Below are 22,604 nucleotides of genomic sequence, written 5' to 3'. Positions count from 1 at the left end.
CACGGTTGAAATGATGTTTGCTGCAGCGTCCTAACTGCAGCAGTGCATGCTACTGTAAATTAATAAGTTTTAGCTTTGAGTGGCGTAGTCGCTTTCTGTCGTCATCAATTGTCCTGACCAGCGTCAACTCGTTACAAAAGACCCAAGCTCTATTATCAATCGGCTGTGGCACTTTTACTCTATCAAGCGATCCAGTTGTCTAGCTAACATGGAGGTGGAACATTTATGTTCTTGTAGCGTTGAACCTGCTTTCAATGTCTTTATTTAAACAAGGAAGATTTTCCGATATGTTGCCGCTGCTGTTGAGATCACTTGATATCGTAACAAATATATCACCAATTTCAGAACAAATGACATGCGGTGAGTATATATACCGAATGGACATTAAGGCATACTAGAACTTTATTTGCTGTTGTGATGGACGTCTAGACTATTCAAAACTAATCTTTCGTGTAAAAGGGAAATAATTATTGGTGTGAGCGTGCGCATTGAAACATTGAAGTAAAGTAATTGGTGTTTATTTGGTTGAATGTTTGTTTGTTTGTGTTTTGATATAACTGTTTATGTATGTTTGCGTGTGCCTGTTGCGTGTTACTTCAACATTTTGGTATCGCTAAATTGTAATTGTTATTAACTGTTTATGGATGTACGGATTTTTGTGGTCACATGCTTAACTGACTATTCATTGCGCGCAAAGTAGCGCCAGAGCTGGGAGAAGAGGGACAATTCCCCCAACTTGACTATCAAAAACAGCGAAGAAATTTTGGAAGAAAAATATTTGAATTTTTGTACTTCAGTGTGACAGGGTTTAGACCTTTAAATCTACATGTGTAAGCGCTTTCTGTTGTCTGAGAAGACTGTTTAAGTTAATAAGGTTCAACATTAGCAAGAGCTTCTCGATAGAAACCGCCTACAGAAATCCCTATTTATGTAATCCGATGTCCTTACATGTTCTCCAACTTGCGATTCGCTCCGCCGTCCCTGGCGTATGACAGTCACGTAACGGATTTTCGTTTGTTTGAAAGCTTTTGTCGTGTAAATGTTCTTGTTCGGTTAGCCTGTAGTCTTCTTGGAATTTGCTAAGGGAGACTAGATTGCTGGAGTGATGCGAAGGAAGCTTTTGCAGAATGCCATAGAATTTGTAAATTTGTCTATTAGCCAGGGCATCCTATGCTCAATAGGGGTAAGACTTGATAAACATTCAACTGACTGCTTTCAAAACGGTAATACCCTCAGTATTAAAGATGCGTTGTTTAATTCCCCTAATAACTTTTCGAAGGTGATGCTTGGCGGGACCCTTGTAGGGGACTTTCGCAACTGATGCTTGAGAAGTACCTGTTAATTAATGCCCTGAATTATTGCGAAGAACGATCGGTTATTCCTTGTTGAATGAATAAGCTCTAATAGCTACCATACGGTGTTTTGCTGTAGTGGCCGAGCGGGGACAGTGGTAACCGTAAATCAACAAGTTTTGCCTTCCGAGTGATTCCGTCTCTCTTCTCGCCCATTTGTCTGTTACCTATTTCCTATTACATCGCCCACTTTTCATTATTCGAGATAGTTTTCTCTTGTCTAATCTCTATTCTGGTTTTTCCTGTTTTTTCTATCCTTTTCTTTGATAGATAGTTACTACAAGGAGCTACCCACAACTAAACATTAGTAGCCTATGTAGCATCTAATTAGGAAAAACATATTTTCAATTACTAGTTGATATTTCTTGTTTTCTTAACCAAAGCGGCTTTACAGATTGGGCGGCAAAGCATTATATTACTTTAAGCAATCACTTGTGTGCCCAGAAACAACGATTTATTTCCCAATTAAAATTTTTCGACATTAAAATATGGATATTATTTTTGCTTTTGTGATGTTTGTTTTTCAGTTGGACAAAGGTTTATTGCATGCTGTCTAGAGGAGCTGCAATCTACTTTTTGCGGATTAGAGATGTAATTTTGCTACTATAATCGAGCTACCTGTAAAGATCTATTACTAAATCCTACACATCGATTGTCTTTTACGTGACAACACCACACGTGATAATATGGGAGCGTAGTATGATATGTGACGTAACGCACTGTGAATTTAGTTTCCGTAGGGTAATCCGGGGCAACTCCGTGAACAATTTAGAACATGCCCGTATGTTGCTACGTGTGAGTGTTGTAGTCGCTTGATTTTACTACCGTGTGGAGCAGTAGCCTTCTGCCAATAAGCACGTGGGCAGCCATCTCTAAAATCTTAATCGTTCTTGAGGTAATTCGGGACTTTCATCGACACTGTTAATCTTGTGGGTGGGGCAACTTCGTGAACAGAGTTTTGTTCTGGCAACTACGACTGTACGAATGGCTGTAACACTTGGCAGGCAGTATTTCTTACTTTGATGTGTATTACTTACAATAGCAAGAAGATTTCAACAGTAAAACTAGACTATGGAAACTACTTGTTATGCAGTTCAGAGCAATTTACGGCGTAGTTGACAGCTAAACATTGATCCAGGCTACAAACAGTGCTCACAGTACCAATCCTCCGTCTCTTTTGGCAATTCAGTGAGGCCCCCAATCCGGAAAAGATACCATCCCCAACACGAACTGCAACCGATCCATGTGGACTGTTCTTTGTAACTGTCGTCTTCAAAGGAGAGTTGACAACCTTGGCAGTAATTGTCGTCTTGTTTACAATCCGTAGCAACACGTGTTGGAGTGGCATTTTGTGCTTTTTTGCTTTCTTCAGTTTTGATGCTGTGACAGTCGTTGCTGCTTTTGATTTTTTTGCAGCTTGCTCTCGCAGGCGAAAGAACACTTCATCGGATGTCAAGGCTTTTCCGTAATGGGTTAATCCTAATTTCTTCCTTTCTACAGCTCCCTTGGGCTTTCTTTTCTGGTCATGTGCACCTTGTAAGACCTTGGTGAAGTGTTTCTTGATGTATGTCTTTACCATTGGTCTAGTTGGTGTGATCGTAACTGTTCCTTTAAAGGTAATCTCTACATCAGTGTCCGGTGAAGAGTCATTCAGTACTTGCTGGCTGTCGTCATCTTTGTCATCAGAAAAGACTTTAGATGGCGACAACTTTTCATTTGGTATGGCGTATGGGGAGAAAGGAAATATTCCAGTTTTGTAAAAGCAACCTATCAAAGCTTTAGACCACTTGCAATCCCATAACTGAGCCACGAGAGATGGGAAGATAGCTTTGTCAACTACTGCTGCTGTAGTTTTCCTTCTTAAGTCATCATTTATTGCACGCCATGTGGACTTCATGGGTCCAAACAAGCCAACATCAAGTGGCTGAGTGATGTGTGTTGTATGGGCTGGCACTGCTATTAGATGAATGTTTTTCTTTTTAGCCTTTTGAATGACTTTCAGTCCAAGGTGGGAAGCATGGCCATCCATAAATAGAACTACTGGACCTGTCTCATTCAGATATCTCACAGATGGTATGAAAAGCTACTCAAACCAGCTACAGAAGTTGTCTCTCTCCATCCATCCTGACTCACTCACACCATAAAGGGCTCCCTTCGGTCCATTCAAACAACACATATCCCATATATATTTGCCTAGAATGAAGGGAGGCAATTTACCACTTGTCTCTGAAAAATCAGCTTTAATCACAATTGTATTAATTTTACCTGGATATAGTATGTATGGTGGGAGTAGGTGGTCGGCTGCAGAACCACATGCATGAACGGTGTACATCTGTTTTCCACAGCCACCACTGGTGTGGTATACATCGTGAGCTCCACGCTGTGAAAGAACGCATTTTGAAGTCAGGTCAGTGAAATAGCTTCATCACAGTTCCGCAGTCGAATCTGTCTGTCTTCAACTGCAATCTGTGGATTGCTTAACTTTTCTGCCAGGAATTCAAACCACTGCTGTAATTTGGATTTGGTGGCAGCTTGTGCTCTGTGTACGGACAAGTGTTCAGGTTTTCATTCAGGCACAATGGGCTATCGTCGTAAAAATCCTTGTCACCAGTCATACCCAGGAATTCATTGTCTGAAAGGGTTTAGTCTGCCATTGGATAACAGGTAGTCTTTGATGACATGGCCAACAGTGGCTCTGGTCAAACCAAATCCAAGCTCTTGAAAGCTGATGCAAGTGAGTACCACTTCCCTTTCTTCTTCTCTGTTTAACACTGTTGATTTGCCTCCATACCGTTTTGTAGAGATACATTCATAATGATCATGGAGAGTTGACCGGGGAATTCCATATTTCTTGGCTGCTGCGTTGATACTGATGACTCCTTTCCCTATTCGGAGCTCTTGGAGAGCCGCTGCAAGTTGTTCGTCAGACCACTTGTTCTTTGTGAACTTGGGTTTGTAGTTCCTGACCATGATAATAAAAGCAAACTGAAAGCATTAACTCGAGGACTTGTAATAATGATGTGCATCACAATCGACACGTAAATGAATGTTGATGCAAGCTGGGTGCTATATACATCTTTTCTGTTTGGAGGAGTGACTTGGTGCTCAGCAGGAGTGTACCACCTTGTTGTGTGAACTCAGTCTTCTAGACAGTCATTTAGTGGTGTGTTGTTGAGGTTGTAATGGTGTTTGATAAGGCATAGATGTCGCACACTGCAGTAGATTGCCTGGGGATGTGGCCATTAGAAGGGGTGACTCTTTTAAGCTCAGCAGGAGTGTACCATCCTCTTATGTGAACTCAGTCTCCCTGACTGCCATTTAATAGTTTGTAGCTGAGCTAATAGTAGTAAGTACAAGGTATTTGTGATTTGTTGTAGACTAGATTGCTTCCAGATGTGGACTTTTGGAGGTGTGACTTATCTGTTCTCAGTAGGAGTGTAAGATCTTCTTATGTGAACTTAGTCTCCGTGACAGCCATAAAGTGGTTTAGAACACTGCGTTATTAGTAAATTTTGGTAAATTGCGTTGTCTTGCGAGTCAGCTAACACAGGAAGAGTCTACTACAAGTCTATGTGAAGTTGGTCTCCCTGGCAGCCTCTTACCTGTTTATATAGCTACTGTTTAGGTAGTCAGACAATTCAATTTGCTAACTGTGAAATTATAGCTTGCTGCAATATCGAGAATAAGCAATTACTACATGTACCTACCACGCCCATTCCGACGTTGAGGAGACGAACTGGTACGAGTAGACAAGCGAATCTACTGCACCTATTGTGGTAGCGACAAATAAGGCACACCTATTAGATTTTTCGCTGTGCCTTAGCAAGTCAATTGCTACTTGCAACAATAAGTTACGTATGGAAGAACATCCGGGCCCTCGAAGCGATAGCAACAAAATCGCCTCTTATGCCGCATAGCAACTTACAGTGAAACTCATAATCCTGCGCCAAGTAGTCTTTTAATAGGAGAAGAGTTTCAAATCCTAAACTGGAGGTGAGACGCTTCACACTGGAACAGGGAGAGGAACAGCTATTGATATTCACGGAGTTGCCCTTGTCACGGAGTTACCCCAGATTACCCTATAGTAGAGTTTACAATACAAGACGAACGTCATCCAAGCATTATAAAGGCGCTGGAATTGGAATAAGCCATAGCTCTAGTCCAGTGCCAACGTACCGTAAGTTTGGAAATGATTCTGTTTCACTAAGAACAGCTCATCCACAGATGTCCGCATCTCCGTCGATTGATGCACATCTCAGCGCAGAACAAGTAGAAGCAGCGAATCTGGAATGATGAATGCCGTATTTCCGCATATATATATATATATATTGTTACCTACTATTCTAATTGCTAACTAATTAAGTTGCGTTGCCATAATTGGTCACGCACGAGTTGTGTTTCCATATACAGCCATAAATAATTTGCGTTTTTCCGGTATTTCACTGAACCGGCGTTTGGTTTGAGTGAACTATTCTTTTTGGTTGGATAGTAGCCAGTCGGCGAAGGGAAGAGTTTGAGTGCGGGTAAAAATAGAATTCGTCGTGTTCTGTGGTCTCTTAACGGTGTCGACCAGTCGTGTCTTCTCACGGTACCTACGCTGTCGCTGCTCGTCATTCAACTCGTGACACTTGCACTAAATTCAATCTTTGAACAAGTACAAAAGACTTTAAGCATTGTCTTAGCTAAAATCAATGCTCTTTTTACAATTCTATTTTGCCAAATAATTTTACAGAAGGGCAGTCAAGGGAAGTACGATATCTTATTATAATATTCAATTGTGCTGGTTTCGTGTTAGCCAGTGTAATTGGTACAAGAGCTTTTCCATGGGCGCCTTAAATTTGTAGTTTTTGCTCTAGAACTGCCATAAAATGCGTTTAAATTAGCTCTGGAACTGTTCGAACTGATCCCAACAGTTCTGTTCAGGGAGCTGGAACTGCTAGAGCTGACTGCGTGCTCTCTGGTCTAAAAATTCTATGCTAGTATTGGGAGCCATATAACACTACTCTTTTCTGCAACAATCCCGGAATTGTGATGGCGCACTATTTTCAGACAGTAATATTGATAGTTTCGTGCGGTCTGTCGCTCCGTTTGAGGAAGATTAACGACCATCTCAAGGTCAACAAGAGGTGCTCTTAGCTGAATTCGCTTTGGTCCAATAGATCGATTGGTAAGTATGAAGCAATCTCGCGTTGACACTATTCGGTTAACAGTTCTGGTTCACAAAGCAGTTTTTCGTCCGATTTAGTTCTGGTTCCGTCAGTTTCAGCAGTTCCGATACGCCCTAATTTTCAGTTCTACAGAACTGCAAATCGAACGCGCCCTACAGCTTTATCAAAACAATAAAAGTTTGACGCGGTGGAAGGTCTTGCTACGCAAGACTAAATATTTAGTTTAATTCAATATGCTAAACTAAATGTAGATATATGTCTGAAAAGCTACTCTTGAAAATTCCACTTCTACCTAAACGAACTATTATATTTATAGTTTGTGCATGTTTACTTTGGTTTGCAAAAGTAATCCAGACGCAATTTTGTTTTTAGAGACCTCCAATACCGCTGATGAAAATCCGCTAGGCAATTGTCTTAAGGTTGGATATTTGCAAACGTGTAGACTACAGTGACGGTTTAGATGACTGGCATCGTCTACGTTTTCAGTCAGTAAAGGTTTCAGTTGACAACAAGCTACTTGATAAAGATAATATAGAGGGTTCCACAGAAATCTCATTAAATCAATTGAGCAGTGAGAAGTTATGTTCTGAAGCAAAAGCTGAGCATCTGATTGATGCACTAAAGTCAGACAACATACCTGATGCTTTTAAGGTAATAGAGCAGTTCTACAAGATAATCATGTGTACGAATGTTTTTGATTCGCTTAATAACAACAGTCAGTGTGAATATTAGACATAATTTCTATATATAATTTGTAAGCTAGGTGATGAACAACGTTGCAACAGAAATTTCTTCTAACTTGATTAAATTGCATTTATGACTTGATATTATTCAGCTAATATAGTATATTGTGAACATTACTTCAGACAGTATATAGCTGCTTTTGACACACTATGTTTGCTGCGGACTATGTATGTGATGTATAATGATTTTGAAATATTAGTTTCTTTTTCTATTAGCTTTCTGATGTGTCAGTACCTCCAGCGTTTTACGGTGTCAAATTCAAGATGGAAATGGATGAAGTCAGATCAGTTAACTTACATTTGGGAAATAGCAAGCATATACGTCTAGTTCAGACGTTGTTGGTTAAGCAAACGATTGGAAAACAGGGTGCCCTCATAAGTGGACCAAAGAGGGAGCAGTTTGTCTTAATTCCTCGTGGTGCTTTGCACTCTGACACAGAAATTGAAATTATATTTTATCGTGTTAACGAGTCGGTTGGACTAGACAAATCAGAATTTGTGACAAGCATGGTGGAGATCACTCCACATGAACTCAAATTTGAAAAGCCTATTGAGATTTTGATGAGCCATTATCTGTTTATTCAAAGTGGCAGCAGTAAGGTTACAGTTCTGTACAACAGCGGTAAACCAGCCGACAATGACATCGCTCCAATTTGCCAGTTAATGTCAGTTAATGAGACTCGTTTGGCTAGTGGCATGACAATGTCTCTTTGGGAAGATTTTGTCCACATTGAAACTTCTCATATTTGTAGGTTTGATCTTCAGTGTGAAGGTAAATATTTCATTGAAGTGTGGGCATATTTTCTCGCACCTAAAGTTCTGCACCCTGAAACGTTTATTGTTGAACTCTTTCTCGTACCGAAACGAGTCGATGTTGAAGAATTAAAAATGCTGTACATGCCTGGTTGTGATTTGGAATGCAGGCATTGCAAACTGATAACATTAAATTGCAAAGAAAAAGAAGACTTGCAAGTTACTGTTGAGATCCCTTCAAGTGCAGATGGATGGAAACAAAAGGGAGATTCAGACCTAAGTCAGAATATTTCTTATACAAAAATCCAAAGCTTAGTAGTACAGAATTGGTCACATATTAGCACATCGTTTGGTTTCATAAAAGACAGAACATCAAATTCTCATGTGCTGGATTTTGCACCTGATTTTACATTGAATGGTGTTCGATGTATTTTGTCTCCATCAAATCGTCAATCAACCCCTCACACGAGAAGTGCTGTTGAACCAAACAAAATTCCAAGTTCCGTTATATATATATATCTTAATATCTGTTTCTGTTCTTTGTTGACTAGCTGTGGTTTGTGATTACTTTTAGAAATATCGCCAACGAATTCTGCACATGATCTGAATCCCAGTCCACCACCGCCGCCTAAAGAAACAAACGATCTACCAACGGCTAATCACATTGCCGGTACCTGAATACTCCAAAATTTTTGTAAATAATTCGCCAGTTGATTTGTTTCTGTTGGTTTGTGTCTGTTTACGTATTTTGTGTGCAAATTGACAATGAATTTACCTTTGTCTGTCTCGACGTTTAGAGAATCCGCAGCATTCCGAGGATTACAGCTTGGATAGACCGGTCTTGAACAGCGATATTGAGTTTATTGCTGGATATTACCAAATTGCTAAGATGTCATTGCAATTGGGTTGGCTGATGCTCCAACACGACGGCTACTCAATTGCGGATATTAGAAACACGATCATGAAAGACTTTCTGGAGCAACAAGATTGCGAAAAAGTTACTCATATGATAGAAGTGTGGAGGCGACTAAGAACACGTGAAGCAACTGCGAGGGCACTTATAGAACTCTGCTGTAATCCGTCAATTGGGGGTGACAGGACTTACATCGAAGAGTCCTTCAAGTCACTTGCTATTCGTGATCAGGCACATTTAGATTGTGGTAATTTAATACATATTTTTTTCATGCAAGTTACGAACAGTGAACTAGGTCAATCAGGATCATTGCGTTCTGTGTTATGTGTGTGTGTGTGTGTGTGTGTGTGTGTGTGTGTGTGTGTGTGTGTGTGTGTGTGTGTATGTGTGTGTGTGTGTGTGTGTGTGTGTGTGTGTGTGTGTGTGTGTGTGTGTGTGTAGATAAAGATCACTCTGATGTTGAGAAATCTTCATCAGCGTCATTGAAATTAGACTGTCAAAGTAGCTGGAATTCAACGTTACACAAAACAGCTAATCCTAATGTTACATTATTGAGTTAATTATTGTACTTCCGTAGATTGGATTAATATGTTTGTTACATAACACAAATTAAATTAATAGATGCATTCATGTGTTGAACGAAAACTTTGCTTGATATTCTACATCAGTTTTACCGTGTATGTATGTTTGCCAGGTTTGCTAAAGTTTTTAGGAGTTGATTTCATAAAGTTAGGTTATTCTATAAATGTGATCATGAGTACATTTTATGTGTGGGTATCTATAACTTGAATACAAATTGATAGACATAAACATTGAGTATACGCTGTCATTCTTGTTAACTTTGCATTTCAGTTGCAAATTTGACAACGAGCAAAAGCTCATTTGTGTACATAATTTATGAGCTTTATCATTTTATTTCAATAGCTCGACAAAAGGCTTCTGACTACGAGTTGTCACAACTTGCTGATACATTGTGAGTATATTTAGATATGCCGTTACAGTTACATACATACATACACACACACTCACAATAAATTAATCTATGTTTATTGATAATATTTCAGGAGAAGTAGTGCTCTGTGTGGTCAGCTTGGTGGATTTTACAAGGAATGGTCTGAAATTCCAGTTGCTGTCCTGCAGGAGGTATGTCTGTTGGCTGGTCAGAGACCGTCAGCTTTAGGAGCCTACCTAGGAGTCACCGAGGATGACCTAAACGACAAGCCCAAAACTGATATTGCAAGTCAAATTGTACATAACATTATAGATATATGGATTGGCAGAAAAGGGAGGGAAGCTTGTCTTGAGAAGCTGTTAAAGGCAATGGACAATATTGGAAGGCTGGGGGAACTCAAAGAGAAATTGGAGCACAACATTTAAGGGAACTTAGTATAAAGTACAATTTATGTTACAGTCGTATTTTAGTTTGTATTTGTTTATACCTGCTCAATGTCTTAGTGTGCTCTTATTTCTGTTTATGAAATGTAGTGTTTATCCTGATTTTGTCCTGCCAAGTTTTATAATGAAGTTTCAAGCTTTGTTGAGGGCGTGACAGGTCTCGACTGTCTCGGGTAGCCATTTTCTCCTCATATACCTTTACTATGCATTATCAAACACCAGACTGAAGATCTAATAACTAAATACAATACTGGTGTCAATTGTGTTGTATGTACTAGTAGCTAGAAACGAGTTGTGTAAGTTACTTCTGTTGACAAAACGTCGCATACTGGTCAAATTTGTCGGTTTTTACTCTGTTTCTTTGTCAGCATGTTTGTCCCTCTCTATGTTTGCAGGTCTGTGTGTGTGTGTGTGTGTGTGTGTGTGTGTGTGTGTGTGTGTGTGTGTTGGGGGGGGGGCTGTGCAGCAGATGGCAGAGCTTTTGTGAAGACATGCGGAATCTTGTATTTCGTGATGAGGGTTGAAGGTTCGATCTTGGTGGAGGCGACACTGTCGCAGTTTCCTTGAGCAAGAAACTCACCCACACTTGCTTATCTCGACTTAGGAGTATAAATGAGTACCTGGTCATTGACTGGGGTGGACATGATGGCTAGCTTGGCGGCAACATCATGCAGCAGACGGGTACGTGTGGACATTGGTGTCCAGTCCCAGAACTGCGCCATTGCCAGTGCCCATTGATGACTCTGGCCAAGCTCCAGGTGGATTGGATAGTGGGCCCCAAGACTACACGTAACGCATGGAGTCCCTGTCTCTAGAGGCGGGGAAAGCTATCTCCGCAACTAACCTCAACTTGGACGTCGAAATACTTGGAGGGCTTAACATTTGTCCATTGTCCATTTGTGTGTGTGTGTTCGTGCGTGCGTGCGTGCGTGAGTGCATGCCTGTCTGTCTGCCTGTATGTCTGACTGTAGGTCTAATGGTCTGTCTGTCTGTTGGTTTGTCGATCTGTTGGTATGTCGGACGGTCTACCTGACTGTCTGTCTGTCTGTATGTTTGTCTGTCGGTCTGTCTGTCGGTGTGTCGGTCTGTCGGCCTGTCTGACTGTCTGTCGGTCTGTCTGTTGGTCTGTCTGTCGGTCTGTCTGTCTTTCTGTCCGTCCGTCCGTCCGACCGTCCGACCGCCCTCCTATCCGCCCGCCCACCGCTCGCCCGCCCACCGCTCGCCCGCCCGGCCACCGCTCGCCCGCCCGGCCACCGCTCGCCCGCCCGGCCACCGCTCGCCCGCCCGGCCACCGCTCGCCCGCCCGGCCACCGCTCGCCCGCCCGGCCACCGCTCGCCCGCCCGGCCACCGCTCGCCCGCCCGGCCACCGCTCGCCCGCCGGCCACCGCCCGCCCGCCCGCCCGCTCGCCCGCCCGCCCGCCCGCTCGCCCGCCCGCCCGCCCGCTCGCCCGCCCGCCCGCCCGCTCGCCCGCCCGCCCGCCCGCTCGCCCGCCCGCCCGCCCGCTCGCCCGCCCGCCCGCCCGCTCGCCCGTCCGCCCGCCCGCCCTCCCGCCCGCCCGTTGGTCCGTTGGTTCGTCGGTCAGCCTGCCTGCCGTCCTTCCTTCCTTCCTTCCTGTCTCCCTGCCTTCCTGCATGTCTGTCTGTCGTCTGTCTTTCTGTCTTTCGGTCTGTCTGTCTATTTGTGTGTCTGTCCATACAGATATTATCAAACATGAACAACAATAAAATACCAATGGTAGCTAATTACTCGTGTCAACAAAATTTCATTAACCAACTGCATACTAGTAACTGTCTGTCTGTCTGTCTGTCTGTCTGTCTGTCTGTCTGTCTGTCTGTCTGTCTGTCTGTCTGTCTGTCTGTCTGTCTGTCTGTCTGTCTGTCTGTCTGTCTGTCTGTCTTTCTGTCTCTCTGTCTGTATTTCTGTCTTTCTTTCTGTCAATACATATATTTCAATTACAATAAAATTTCCATCAAACTCTAAAAGCAAACCCAAGTCCACTACACAATAATTACTACATAATACAGTAATCAAATATGAGGAGATAAAAGTTAAAAGAAGCCACTTCACAACTATTTGTGCAAATTCAGTTTTTCTACTAAGAGTCTTAGGTCCAGAACAGATCATCATGAGTTTTCTTGTCAGCACACTTGCATTGCATCGTTGCAGTTGAATTGAAAACTGTCTCCTCCATTGTGCCTTAAACTTAGCAACATTTTTTCGTCTATTCTCATCTCTCCACATACTTGCAATTGTATTAAAGTAGTTAGTGGCTCTTTCTCCCCAACGCACAAAGTGCTCAACCACTAGAGGCACTACTGATGGAAAATATCCACCGGGTAGCTTTCCTCTTTATATTTACATAATTTAAGTACTTCCCGTATCACCGCCGCACTCCCTGCAGTTGTAGATGCACGAGACAAATTGCCTGCAGTGTACGGATGAGCTAGTGCCGCATTACGTTCTATGTTTAAACCAGTTTCAGAATTACACACAAGAATATTTGGGCGGTTGTTGGAATTTACATATCTGTCTCTAGGTTCACATTTTCGTGTTAAGTGAAGTGAAATCAAACATTCTGACCATACAGACATTATCGAGTCGTGAGTCTATATACTGGCTCACCAGCACTTTTGCAAGCTATAAGATCTGCATCTTCGTCATGTATTTCTAATGAGCTTTCACAATCACACTTGATCAGTCACTCTGGAAAATGTACAGGAAGACCTAACTTCATCGAAGTAGCCAAAACCAAATTTACTAGTAAAGTGTGCACACTTCGCAGAGGATGGTATTGCACTGAGCCATGCTCCAGTTTCCTTACCTTGCAAAGACAACAAGCGAGCAGCGGTTTTCTTTGAAGAGTTTTCGTTAGACAGTTAATTGCAAGTTTGTAACTGGCGCTTGTCAATCAATCTGTATTGTAGTCTCTTTGCATTAGACATAATTTCTGACAGATTCATGTTTTCATCTAGTGACTGTTGCAGCTGATGCGTAATACCTCCTTGCTGTTTGCAAGATGACAATAAAGTAAAGAATGTCTTCATAAGGACGGGGAGCGCGTAGGTAAGTTCTTGAGCGATTGACTCCAACTAGACCACCAAATATATCGAGAGATGTGTTTCCATGACGACATACCAACACCACCAAGTCTTGTAGGTAGAGTTGGGTGCTGCCATATTTGGTTAGGAGTTAACTCTGCAACTCCTGTCAGAGTCATGAAGCATTGTTTAGTCATTTGGTCATGAAGCGTAGCACAAGATTGCAAGGTGGTTGGACAAACTCCTCTAGCCAGATGGTTGAGACGAGTTGTATGACAATGTCTTAGTAAAAGCATAGTTCCCTGAGGTTCATTGGAATCAGGCAACTGCTGACAAGGACTGTTGCCGGATTTCACAAATTCCAGACAAGCCTTAGAATCATATTCCTGATGTCCAATAGGTATACTAGGAATTTGATTTCCAATAGAAGTGACATGAATATCCACCAATAACTGATGTACTAACAACGGCTGATAGTAATGGAGTACGCATCTCGCACTTTTGATCTTGAAACTTAAGTCTAAATTTACCAAATTGTTCCTTTAGCTCCCCAGATGCATCAACTACACTCAACGATGAACCAACCAGAAGCACATCGTCAAGGTAAGCCAGAACAATAGTGTCATTAAGTGTCGACAGTAGATTTATTGAAATATTGTAAATTACCAAGGAGAAGAGCACAGGCCCTAGTGGATCTCCTTGACGAATGCCCTCCTGTGACGACAACATGACAGGGTTTTTGTTCATCAATTAGATAAAAGGGTTAAAATCAGAGTACTTTTCATTTACAAGATTACCAATTTCTGGAAATTATAACAAAACTTGTTTTAAAACCTGTGCTCTATGTACTGAATTGAAAGCGTTCTTGGCATCCGTCTTTAGAACAACCCAATCCTTGTTCTTTTACAGCAATAACTGAATGTGATGAAAAATATGATCAACATCACCTTGTGTAGCAACACCGTGTTAATTGGTATAAACTATTTTGAGAATGAATGTTTCATCTGAGAACACGGTCTTAGCAGTGATACGCCTCGAAATCTCTCCAACTGCAATTGGTCTCACATCACCATTGGATTTAGCTAATGCCATATGCCGGGCGGCAGACAACAATTTTAAAATTGACATTTGAAATTTCTATAGGTGCAATATAACAAACAACATGTGCAATATAACAAACCACATAAAGATATTTAGAACAGCTTCTTGGAAAGTGAGAAATAATCTTTCTTTAAGCGAACCCTGGGCAAAGAGAAAGCTCTCTTTGGTTGCTTACTTTCTAGTTTTCCCACAGTTTCCTTTGAAGCTGGAGCTAAGCCTGAACTTGCTAGTATTTGAGGAGCCCGTGACATTTCTCCACATGTAATCAATTTTACAGCAGCTCTCTTGATATGCTCTCTACAACCGATTACTCGGTGGTTAACCGCAGGGGCTTCTCTGGAAAGAAGTCTTTGCCATTCAAAAGTTAAAAACTGTTGGCAACTAGATTTATAACACGTGATTTAGACTTGCCACCTGTCTTGGGTGGAGACTACTTTATTATAGGTTATAGCAAAAGCAACTTCAGAGCCTCTTAATCTGATGGATTCACAGAAATTCTGTTAAGAGGCACTGCGCAACAATCAAGAAAAAGTGACTTCATGACAGGCTTGATGCAGTTGACTGATCTGGCTAGAACTGCTTTCAAGATATCATCAACAGACAATCAAACCTTGAATGAAATTCCATGCTGAAGATTCCCAAGGTGTTAGTGTGATCACACCCCCCGTAATAGACAACTGGAGATTGATCTCCGACATCACTTGTCTCGCGAGACTATGCATCAGCATCCCCTACACAGCACTAGTCATCAGCAAAAGCCGACTGACTTGGCGCGAAAGCGGCAAAGGGACGCAAGCGGCTAACGCTAACCGTTTGAATAGTTTTCTTTTTTTGCATTGCGATAGATGCTGACTCACCCTTAGAAACCATTTCAAACAAAATTGACAGCTAGAAAGATTTAAGCGAGAACAAAATTCTTCCGGTACATCGTCAGACTTGTGAGATTGACGGATGTGGTGAAGCACGCGTTGGCGTTTTCCTTTCATTAAACACGCTAAGATGGGACACGCTTTCACGAATGATTTCACTACATTATAACCTTTTTCTGCACTTTCAGCGGTAGTACATCGTCAAATGCAAATGGTGAACCTTGAGACAACAAACTCCATGGCACATCCATGGTCTATCCGTCTGTCTGTTTGTCTGTCTGTTAATTCTATTACTGTCTGTCTGTTTGTCTGTCTTTCTGCTGGTCAGTCTGTTTGTTAATTAATAGCAAATTAAAACATGTTCTGTATTTATTATAATTTAGTAATAAGTTAATAGGAATTGTTATCGCCACCTACATCTTCATCTGTATATGTTCAATCTACAAACTGTTAGTCCTAGGCGTCAATTTTAGGAATCACATGCAACAGTTTAGTTTTCTGTTATATATATATATATATATATATATATATATATATATATATATATATATATGACTAGCTACAACACAAATGGCAAATTCTCATTACAATACCTACTTAGTCTTTCACTAATATCAATTCTCATTCACGTACTCTCCTGTTGTAGCTGACAGTTTCGTGGTATATTATAAATAGTGTGTTTAAACAATTCAAATTGAACCTTACAGAGGTTAGTCTAACCACCACCTTACAACCAGCAACTTGCCTCATCAATAGTATTGTTTGTACGAATTTCCTCCATTTGTACAGTTACAAATTAACTCAGCCTACACATGAATCTCAAACCAAGCTATTTTCAAGCTTCAAATCTATCGGTGTTTTTGTACATCTTATATGGGTCTTTGCATAGAATGTGCCAACAGAGCTGCCGTGAGACTGAATTTCTTCGCTGTATGTGTTTCACCTCGCCTCAACAACATGGCAGTTTGTCACCATAATATCCAAATGGATCCGATCAACTCATCTAAGGTGCACTAAAACACAGCCAGAATACGGATGATGATGCACAACACAAAGGTTAATTAATTAATTAATCATTTTTAAATTAATTAAACAGATGAACAATGAACATCATAACCACGAAAAATATAAGTACAGTAGGACCTCAAAGATACGAACACCTCGGGAAATTGGGTGTTCGTAATTGTGAAATGTTCATAAGTCTGAAGTTTGTAATATCGATGATTACATAACTTGTGAAAACAGGAGTACACTGTATGGCTAACAAAAAGGATAAGTACGTGAACTACAGTAACTGTGAGAGTGTAAGAACGAATTCAAGGGTTACTAAAATAACAATCCATTGTCTTTTGCTTCAAGGCAGAACCCCTTTTTTGTCCTGCAAGGTCCAGGAGCTCTCTCAAAAGCAAAAGTGCGCGTGCGCGTGGCTACATTACGTGATCAAATTTTGCAAGAGCGCGCGCTCGCGCTAGAGCATGCTGTTCGGTTGACCGGTCAGTTCGGTTGTCTGGTGTTCGTATCTTTGAGGTCCTACTGTAGACTGAAACTAATAAATCAAAAGAAGAAATTGTAGGTCATCAGATAAAGAACTTGTAAATGTAATGCACTTCCTAAAGCCAAACCTGATGTCAAGGGCTAAAAGTTTGGAGTGCAAATACTTCTATGAATTCACAATTTTATAGATACTCAGGAGTGGATAGGGTGTTCAACAGTGAACAGATCATTCCACTCCATATTGCCTTTCTCTTCTCCAGTGCTCTACAGCTAATGGAAACGTCGCGCATAAAGTCACATTCTGAGCCAGCCATTGTTTTGGGACTCGCGAGGCTTGGGTATAGTGACTCCTGGATATGGAGAGAACGTAGGCTCACCAACCCATTGCTGCAATCGTTTGCTAGATAAACTATATTGTCAATGGAGTATGCAAAGTACAGTAAATCCGATTGCATTGAATGGATTGCCTCATTATATCTTCTCCAGCTTAAAAAGGGATACTTTAAAAATGTATGGTCAGAGGGTACAGACGGACTACGCCACTAAGTTGATTGAATCAATATTGCAGTTTGCTTTCTGGTAGCTGATGTGAGTCACTTATTAACAGTCACAAAACGTCAAAAAAATTTACAATAATAGCTGTGACGTCTCTAACTCTGGAGCTAGGGAAGAGCGGCGATACTATACATGGGACTGAAGGGAGGAGCTAATAATATCTATTGGAAAACAGTTATTTGTAGAGTTCAGTTTGCCCGTCAGCGAGGAGGAAAAAAGGAGGAAGGGTGCGGGAGAGGAGAAGAGTGATGAAAAAGGTAGGAGTTTCGTAACAGGGGGTCGGTGTGACTGAGACTAACGGAGAGAGCTACTGTTAACTCTCATCTGCGTGAAGTTTTACAACTTTGATGTAAACATATTCCTGCGTACATGCATTTATATATATATATATATATATATATATATATATATATATATATACATATATATATATATATATACATATATATATATATATATATATATATATATATATATATATATATATATATATATATATATATATATATATATACATACATATATATATATATACATATACACATACATATATATACATATATACATACATATATATATATATATATATATATATATATATATATATATATATATATATATATATATATATATGTATATACACACACACACACACACACACACACACACACACACACACACACACACACACACACACACACACACACACACACACATACGATAGCGATTAAGCACTACATATACGGGTCAAAAAAATTTGTTTTTCGTGTACGAAAGGTCTTGAATTCTCGCGGGCAACAATTGGTGGCTCAGGCGGAAAAGCAGCTCTTCTGGATACTGAAGACTCAAGACGGTTCAGACATGAGAGTGTAGATTAATTAGATATGGAGCGGCCAGTCGCGATTGGAGAAAAGATGGGATTGACAGGAGCAGACTTATGCCTAGTCTCTTGCACAGCCTCTCTTAACGTGAGCGAAGGCGGGAGAGGGGGTCGTGCCGCTCGCCAAAAAGCGTCTATTCCAATTCGGCAGATAAATGGAAACGGAAAGGAGTGAACAACGTCTGACGTTTTCCCTTTATCACGAGTAGCACGCGCCTGCCTCAAGTGATGGCTAGCATTAAAATGCGAAGCTTGGCGATGATTCACGTATTGCTACAATGAGTGTATAAGATTATTGTAATTACTAGTACGGAACGAAATCGATAGAGAAAACCCATCCAATCGTGCTGCAATAGTAAGGGCAAACGTGAAGCATAAGTTAGCGTGTTGCGTGCAGAACTTCGTTGCTAAGATGATGACAATTTGCCTAATCAGCTGTCGGTAACCACTTTCAAGGTATTAGTGAAAATGATGGCAGCTGAAGAGAAAAACTTCCTTAAAAGCAATCCTGATGAATCTAGAAGATAAATTGTCTCAGTCCAGCCACTCATTTGCTATAGTACTTGGACATCTGCTATTCTGCCCGAGTTATTCTGTCACGCACCGATGTTGAATAAAACTATATCTTTTTGGCAAAGTTGATACACGTTATCTACCTCATTTATGCAACCATCACTTGGAAACAACTACATTTGTAAAATGCATTTAGAAACAACGCCTAATCTAGCTGCATTTGTAACGTTCCCACATCTAATTTTGTTACCCACATCATGCGTTTCTGTCATAAGATTTTGTCATAGCACGACTAATTACCTTCAAGGTGCCTACTGGCCGAGGGTTTGCACTTCTAGTGCTTCTTCATTGATGAAAGAGAAATGCTCTGCATACAACATGGATGCATGTAACAAGTGGTACCGTTACTGTGATCACTTTCACGATTGCGTCTGTTCTTCTCTGTTGTTTTTCAGTATTTCGAGTCCATTGAATGTCGATGCCTGGATATGTCTAGTGATTGTGTTGAGTTGCGATCTCGAATTTCAGTCACAACTGATCGTTCTAGTGGCAGTCATCATTGGGCGTAACATTGTATATAACATTGTATATTGTATATAGGCATAACATTGTATAACGTAAAACTGTAGTCTCTCTTAGCTAGACATTTCAAGTATGACAATGGTCAAGGGAGAAACACACTGAGCTACATTGGTACAGTCAGTACAAGGAGACAACTGGAAATGCAACTACTTGCATGAGTATAGGATTGGCCAACTGCTACAGGCATATTCACATTAAATGTGGCTCACCTGACATCCTCCTTTTTCCACAAATTCTCACTTACAGACTGTATACTCATAAAGTATCTAAAGTCTATCAAGCGTACATCAATGAACAAACAGGCCTTATGTACAATAAAAATGCTTAAGCACATGGAGGACACTGTAACACAATTTGCACTAAACCGTACATACTACCTACACACAAATATTTGTTGCTGAAATTTTTGCTGGTCGAGGCAACATTTGACTTCATTCGAATATATATTCTGCCTTTTTGTACTGAGAACACTAATACCTTTGTTTGCTCTTGGTTGGCTAAACGAGCATGAAATTGTCAAGATGTGAGCAAGATCGGTATCGTCTGCTGGAAGGACAGTTTGATCATGATTGCATGGGACTCTTATGACAAACCTCCAATTCTACTACATTTATGTGCGACTGCATTTATTGTATACAGTTCAACGGACACGGACAGGAAAAGAACAGATGACAGTTGACAATGGCATCATAATTGTTGTCTTCACCAGCAGAGAACTGAAATTAGAAGGACAAACCAAAGTGCCGATTGGAACAACAGAAATCGTTGATACTTTAATAAACTTGTGAGCAAAGGTCGTAGATATGATTATCCTGCAACAGAATAAAAACCATCAATAAGAACATTCAAGACACTTGAAACCCAATATGTGGAGTAACAAGTCGCCAACAAAGGCATTTGAGCTTCATGTAAAGCATAGATTAACTGGAGACTTTGATAGTCGGATTGCGATACTCGTTACTACAATGAGTAGTTTTACTACAGTAGTCCCTCCCATTTGCGACCACTCCTAACGCCTGTTAAATTTGGTCGGAAAACGGAAGTGGTCTCTCACAAAGGTACACGTGACATCTCTAATTGCGCACGTGACTAGTTCTTAGACACGCTCTACGCATGTGACGTTTTTACTACTGTACACACGCAACTTCTACAATAGATCACATACAGAACTATACGTGTTTGTCCACTGTTAGAGACTGAAACTAACTTTCTAGTGTACTTTGCTCATTTATCATGTGTTATAGTGACTGTTAGTGATCAAGAGAAGTACTGTACGTAAATGTTCTACTTGAAAATACACTGTGATTCTACTTTGTCTATTGAACATCTGTGAGGTACGTTGTAACTTTTCCACTATTGCTTGGCTTTTCGAAATCAGCTGCAACAATTCAGCGAATTCAGCGTTATCGTGTGCTACAGCAAAGTCCCTAAGTTGGTGTAAGTGAACAGCAGGCTCCCTCTCAGAGAAACATCCACTGGTATCATCACCCTCTGCCTCAGCATCGTCTTCTACGTATCTGTCAGACTCATTTTGGGTTTCCTTATCTTCGTTAACAGCACGCTCGAGTGCCCTTTTCTCCCAATCTACATCTTCTTCAGTATAGGAAGTGGCCAGCTCCTGGTCACAGTTTGAGTAGTCAGCCCATGTTGTACCAAAAGAATGCACCAGAAACTGTAGATCCATCTCAAAATTCACTTCTCAAGCTGTTTCGTTTTCTCCCTCCCTTACAATCGAATCCTCAAACCCACACTTTTCAAAACACCTAGTAATGGTAGATGGTTGAACAGCATCCCAAGCTCTCCTTAGGAACATGATGGCATCAAGAATACTGATACCTTTCACCAAGTCTGATGCACATGTTGGTTCATCCATCATGGCCAAGATACTGCGTAGCATTTGTTTTCGATAGTGCATCTTCACAGTTTGTATGATGCCTGCATCACAGGGCTGAAGTCGAGATGTGGTGTTGGGTGGTAGAAAGACTAATTTTACATTACTTCGGACCACATGTGGATGGGCAGAGAAGTTGTCCACAAATAGCAAGATTGACCGGTTTTTACTTTCATCTTAATGTTCACGGTGTTGAGCCAAGATTGCAAGAGGTCACTTGTCATCCACGTTTTTTTGTTTGCTGCATAAGTCACAGGAAGACAAGCTGTCACTGCTCTGAAACTGCGTGGACTAGCTGAGTGTGCAATTACAAGAGGTGTAAATTTTTCACGCAAGTAAAGCAGTTATTCTCTCTTTTGTCTTCTTACTTCCTTTTTCTTTATCGCCCTTCACAACTAAGGATCTGGAGGGCAAAGCTCTGTAGGAAAGACTCATTCCATTGGCGTTAAATATGTCCCTCAGCTCATAGCCCTCACATGAAGATTGCAATCGGCGGGACCTGTCGTCAACTACACTGGCAACCACATCAGCGGCTTCACCAGACAAGCACGACAAGCGTACGTTGTGTCTAGTCATCCACTTCTCTAACCAGCCATTGGAACCAGAAAATGCACTATGACCCAGCTGTTCAGCGTACACGAGTGCTCTTTGTTGTATCAAACGACCGATAACGGGAATGTTCCTTAAACGGGCCTCAACTAACCACTCCCAGACAGCACGGTCAATGTCGTCATACTGCAACTTACTACTCTGATACTTCTGCTTAGGTCCACTCCGGCAATTCTCCCATTGCCGTCTAATGCTCTTTCTGTCTCTTACTATAGATTGAACTTGCGTCATTCCTACGCCCATCTCAACTGCTACACAGCGACAGCATTTGCCCTGTTCAACTTTTTCAATTACAGGAATCCGATCTTCCAGAGTTAGAAACTTGCACTTCTGAGACATAGCTTCCGACAAGAGCTCACTCGTGCACTCGAACAGTTACGCACTTCCCCGATCTGTTCACCAGTATTGAAAATGCGCATAGGCCTGTTTGGTCGCTATAAGAGGTGCACGAGACACATTTTGGTGGTCGCTGGTCGCGTTACGGAGGTGGTCGCTCTTAGGAGGTACCTGTTATATAAATTTGGCCCGAGCACAGTCAATGCGGTCGCAATTAGGAGGTGGTCGCAGATGAGAGGGTCGCAAATGGGAGGGTCTATTGTACTAGAAAACAACGATACTCATTGATGATGAAACGAATAAGACCCGTTGCTGCTGACATACACGTTTTGTCTCAGTTATGTTTCGACCAAAAAAATAGATGCATAATGACTAATGTGCCCAGAAAAATAATACAAGGATATCAAATG

At 41.2% G+C, this 22,604-nt stretch overlaps 1 protein-coding gene across 1 annotated transcript; it reads right to left on the bottom strand.

The window, feature by feature from the left end:
• Positions 1-21,576: 21,576 nt before the first annotated feature.
• LOC134187586 (tigger transposable element-derived protein 6-like) lies at positions 21,577-22,197 on the bottom strand. The gene has a single exon (XM_062655740.1). The coding sequence runs from the start codon at positions 22,195-22,197 to the stop codon at positions 21,577-21,579; it is 621 nt and encodes a 206-aa protein (XP_062511724.1).
• Positions 22,198-22,604: the final 407 nt, after the last annotated feature.

Source organism: Corticium candelabrum, chromosome 12, assembly GCF_963422355.1.
Source record: "Corticium candelabrum chromosome 12, ooCorCand1.1, whole genome shotgun sequence".
NCBI classification, from domain to species: Eukaryota; Metazoa; Porifera; class Homoscleromorpha; order Homosclerophorida; family Plakinidae; genus Corticium; species Corticium candelabrum.
The sequence above is the reverse complement of the archived record's forward strand: the minus strand, read 5'-3'. Positions and strand labels throughout refer to the sequence as shown.

Coding starts and splice junctions, on each gene's coding strand:
- LOC134187586 (XM_062655740.1), bottom strand. CDS start 22,197: ATGTCTCAGAAGTGCAAGTTTCTAACTCTGGAAGATCGGATTCCTGTA.